The sequence below is a fragment of the Callionymus lyra genome, chromosome 4 (assembly GCF_982586985.1).
Source record: "Callionymus lyra chromosome 4, fCalLyr1.hap1.1, whole genome shotgun sequence".
Classification (NCBI taxonomy): Eukaryota; Metazoa; Chordata; class Actinopteri; order Syngnathiformes; family Callionymidae; genus Callionymus; species Callionymus lyra.
The window spans coordinates 13,986,208-13,991,409 of NC_141821.1; the positions used below are offsets into that span (position 1 = coordinate 13,986,208).

The following is a 5,202-nucleotide window of genomic DNA, read 5'->3' on the forward strand; positions in this document are numbered from 1 at the left end:
ACACACAAGGAAAATACACGTTCACCGCCGACACCTTGTCTAGAGCAGTAGATAAAGAGGAACGTGCAGACTGTGAGAACAGTGCAGACATACAGGCATATGTGGACATGATTGTGACGTCTCTGCCAGTAACTGCAGACAGAACGGAACAAATACGAAGAGAGACTAATGCAGATGAAACAATGAAAGAACTCAAGAGCACAGTACAGAAAGGCTGACCTGAAAACAAAAAGGATTGCCCTGTGCAAATACAAGACTACTGGAACTGTAGGGCAGAGCTCACAGTGGTGGATGACATGGTGTTGAAAGGGAGCAAATACGTTATTCCATCTTCATTACGTAAACAAATGCTCCAAAAGATTCACGAAGGCCACCTTGGAGAAGCCAAGTGTAAACGCAGAGCTAGAGAAGTGATGTACTGGCCAAGAATCAATTTAGATATAAGCCAGACGACAGCGTCATTTGAACTTTGTCGCATCCACAGGCCAAGACAACAAGCTGAGCCGCTGATGATGCATCCAGTGCCCCACAGACCATACTATAAGGTTGGCACTGACCTGTTTGACTGTGATGGTAAGAGTTACATAGTGGTCACCGACTATTTCTCAAACTATCCTGAAGTTGGAGCGCTGCAGTCAACATCAAGCAAAGCAGTCATCAGCTACCTCAAGACTGTCTTCGCTAGACATGGTGTCCCATGTGAACTGTTCTCGGATAATGGGCCCCAGTTTTCTAGCTGCAAGTTTGCTGCCTTTGCCAAAGAATTGGGGTTTCAACACTTTACATCGAGTCCAACCTATCCAAAGTCGAACGGCTTGGCAGAAAGCTCTGTAAAGACAGTAAAAACAATGATGAAAAAAGCAGAGGACAGAGATGACTTTCAGACAAGTTTACTGATTTACCGGAGTACACCTCTACAGAATGGACTGTCACCAGCCCAAATGCTGATGGGTAGGCGCATTCGCTCCAACCTACCAGTAAATGAAGACCTGCTGAAGCCGAAAAATGCGCACAAAAAACGCAAGGGAGGAACAAAAAGTGAAACAAAAACAGCTGTATGACAGAACGGCTAAACACCTGCCTATGCTGAAGCAAGGAGACGTAGTGCGACTCAGAGACATCCCTACAGGTGCATGGAGACAAAAAGGACGGGTGGAGGAGGAAGTTGCCCCACGCTCCTACAGGATCCAGACAGAGAGTGGATTGTCTCTGAGAAGAAACCGCACTGATCTTCAACTACAACTGACTGAAAAGGACACTACAGCTCAGGAGATGGTTCAACAGGACACGGCGGAATCTACAGAGTCAACTAACAGTGGGACTGACCACACTGACTGTAGTCTGACAGCAGAGTCTACGTCGCCAGCTGTTGAAAGACTGTCCAGACCTGTAAGACATGTTCAGCCACCTAAGAGGCTGATCGAGAGTTGCTAGACCAAGAAGCAACATAGACGTTTAAGTTCAAAGAAGTGTTCATATTAAAAAAAAAAAAAAAAAATGTTGAAATGATTCTAGGTGTGTTATGATGCTTAGAGAGTTTGCACTTTATTATTTTTCTATTGCAGAAAAAGTGTTTAAATAGAAAAGTTGTTTATAAGTAAAGTTACGATAAAGATTGAAAATAATGATAAATACCAAGGTAAGAAAAAAGCATGGCTTTGTTTTAAGAGGTATATATCATTTATTTTATAGGGGGAAAGATGTGATGCTATGAGCATAATAACATGTGAACTCCATTACCCAGCATGCCACAGCAGTGAGGTGCATGCTGGAAGCCCCGCCTGCTGGTCTGTGGTGGATAGCCATGCAGGTAGAACGTGAATGGTTACAGGTTAATAAAGAATCAGGTTTCTATTAACAAACCAGGTATCACGCCTCGTCTTCTTATTGAAGCTTGACCGAAGACAACACACTGACCGCGCGCTCTACAAACTCGCCACGGACGCCCTCACCTTCACGCGCAAACAGTACACGTGTATCTTTGCCAAGCACACAGACATAGGCTGTATTAAATATCCTACCTGCAGCTGATAGTTGAAATTAAGAGCGATGTGCGGCGTGTTAATTCAGCTACTGTACCGCTGCTGTGCGTAAAAGCGCATTATTCTTAATTAAAAGATGCACTTCCAAACTTTCCATATGCATTTTTTTATAACACAGCACAAAAACTCACCAATTTCAGTGGGAACAGTGTTGTTGGTCTCCCTTTTTTGCCAGTGCATCAAAGTCTGGAGTGAGTTTTGTTGTGGCAATTCTCAGGACAGATCTGAGGTGTTGGTCTGTTAACTTGGATCTGTGGTTGGCTTTGTTGATTTTCATGACGCTAAACGTCTGCTCACACATGTAGGTCGAGCCAAACAACACCAGCATCTTCTGTGCCGTCCTCCGGAGGTTTGGAAACGTGGTCTCGTTAAGTGAAGCATAAAAGTCATTCAGTTTAAGAGACTTGAACTTCTCCTTTGAGACGGAATCAGACTGAAGATCGATCAGTTCCAATTGCATCTCCTGCGGTGCTGATTCGGGGTCTTGTGACAGGGGACAGGACACCAGTTGAAGTGACTTGTCAATTTTTTCAAAATCACAGAACCGACGGCAAAATTCTCTGTGCAGGTCGTCCAGTGATTTGCAGTATTTCTTCGCATTTCGGGCGGCCTCTTTCTGCACGGCTAGTGTGGGAAAATGTTCGAAAGATTTGTTTGACATTTGCCTGGAGAATAAAACCAGCTTGGATTTGAAGGCTCTCACATTTGTGTACATGTCGTGCACAAACTGATCTTTCCCCTGTAGCTTCACGTTCAGCTCATTCATGTGTGAAAATATGTCCACAGCAAACGCAACGTCACAAAGCCAGTTTGTGTCGCTCAGCTCGGGGAATTCGTCGGATTTCCCCATTAACTCCAAAAATGAGCGAATCTCCTCTTTGAGCTCCCAGACTCGTTGAAACACTTTCCCCAAACTTAACCAGCGGACGCGAGAGTGGTAAAGTAGGTCCTGGTGCCATGGCGCCATCTATTGGGGAACGTGGGCATTGCAGGGAAAGGGGAACATGAAGGTTTTTACTATAATTTGGACAAATTCGGCGGGCCGGATTAAAAAACCTAACGGGCCGTATGTGGCCCGCGGGCCGTAGTTTGCCCATATCTGCTCTAAACGCTTCCTATAGCTTCCAATTAGGGTCTGGATTCTGGTGGAAGGTATTTTGGACCATTCTTCTTTACAGATCCTCTCCAGTTCAGTCAGGTTTGATGGTTTCCGAGCATGGACCGCCCGCTTTACAATCACACCATCAATTTTCAATAATATTCAGGTCTGGGGACTGAGATGGCCATTCCAGAACGTTATACTTGGTCCTCTGCATGAACGCCTTAGTAGATTTTGAGCAGTGTTTAGGATCATTGTCATGTTGAAAGATCCAGCCCCGGCGCAACTTCAACTTTCCTGGACATTGTTCTCCAGAATCTGCTGATATTGAGATGAATCCATGCGCCCCTCAAATTTAACAAGATTCCACGTCCCTGCACTGGCCACACAGCCCCACAGCATGATGGAACCACCACCAAATTTTACTGTAGGCAGAAAGTTCTTTTCTTGTAATGCTGTGTTCTTTTTCCGCCATGCATTACGCCCCTGGTTATGCCCAAATAACTATTTTAGTTTCATCAGTCCACAGCACCTTATTCCAAAATGAAGCTTGCTTGTCCAAATGTGCTTTAGCATATCTCAAGCGACCCCGTATGTGGCATGTGCAGAGAAAAGGCTTTTTCTGCATTACTCTTCCATAAAGCGTCTCCTTGTGTAAAGTGCGCTGAATAGTTGAACGATGCACAGTGACACCATCTGCAGCAAGTTGATGTTGCAGGTCTTTGGAGCTGGTCTGTGGGTTGACTGTGACTGTTCTCACCATCCTGCGCCTCTGTTTATCTGAGATTTTCCTCGGTCTGCCACTCGGGGCCTTAACTAGAACTGTGCCTGTGGTCTTCCATTTCCTCACAATGTTCCTCACAGTTGAAACTGAGAGCTTATATCTCTTAGATAGCTTTCTATATCCTTCCCTTAAACCATGATGTTGAACAATCATTGTTTTCGGGTCATTTGAGAGTTGTTTTGAGGCTCCCATGTTGCCACTCTAAAGAGAAGATGCAAAGAGGAGAAACACTTACAATTGGCCTCCTTAAATACCCTCATGATTGGACTCACCTGTGTATGGAGGTCAAGGGTCACTGAGGTTACCAAACCAATTTTAATAATAATTAGTGCTAAAGGTATTAAAATCAATAAGATATAAGGGTGCCTAAATTTATGCACATGCCTAATTTTGTTTAAATAATTCTTGCACACTTTCTGTAAATCATATAAACTTTATTTCACTTTTCAAATATCACTGTGTTTGTCTCCTATAAGATATATTTAACTTGATTTTTTTATCCATCAACTTTTATAAAGGAAAATCATGAACATGTACAGGGGTGCCCAAACTTTTCCATACCACTGTATATGTATATATATAGATTATATATCAGGAGTATGGTGGAAATTAGTGATGGTTTGGTGAAGCTTCAGGAAGCAGTGTCATGTTTAGAGGTCAGTAGGTGGTGCCATCCGTTTAAAAATGATGTGACGTTTCATTAGAACGGTTGTTCAAAACAAAGAGGATCTAAAATTGATCCTGATAGAAACTGGAAGCCAGTGAAGAGTTTTGAGGATCGGGGAAATGTGAGTTCTTCTACTAGAGCGGGTCAGTCCATTAACTACCTGAACTCTTATCTTTTATTAGGTTAGCACTGCAGCTAAATATGAAGTAAGCACGCTAGATCAAGGTGACCCAAAGGCCCGAAAACAAATGTGTTTGTGGTATCCCTTGACCCAGAGACAACACAAGGAACAGGTCCGGAGGGAGCCAACTTTCAACCTTTCTATGTGTAGTTTGTATGTTCTCCCTGTGTTGCGTGGGTTTACTCCGGGTACTCCGGTTTCCTCCCACATTCCAAAAACATACAGAGGTTGATTGGGAACATGGGGAAATTTACCATAGGTATGAGTGTGTGTGTTAATGGTTATGTGTCTTTGTGTGTCCTGCGACAGACTGGCGTCCTGTCCAGGGTGTCCCCCCCCCTCTCGCCTGATGACACTGGGATAGAACACACATTTCTCCACACACACAATTAAGACACCTGAAGGGTAAAAAAAAAACAGAAGCGTGAA

At 43.8% G+C, this 5,202-nt stretch overlaps 1 protein-coding gene across 1 annotated transcript; it reads right to left on the reverse strand.

Moving 5' to 3' along the window:
* Positions 1-2,178: 2,178 nt before the first annotated feature.
* Positions 2,179-3,009, reverse strand: LOC148081787 (general transcription factor II-I repeat domain-containing protein 2A-like). Its single transcript, XM_087788357.1, has one exon. The coding sequence runs from the start codon at positions 3,007-3,009 to the stop codon at positions 2,179-2,181; it is 831 nt and encodes a 276-aa protein (XP_087644483.1).
* Between the last annotated feature and the right edge of the window lie 2,193 nt (positions 3,010-5,202).

What these genes read in the sequence shown, in the direction of transcription:
- LOC148081787 (XM_087788357.1), bottom strand. Translation starts at nt 3,009, where the DNA reads ATGGCGCCATGGCACCAGGACCTACTTTACCACTCTCGCGTCCGCTGG.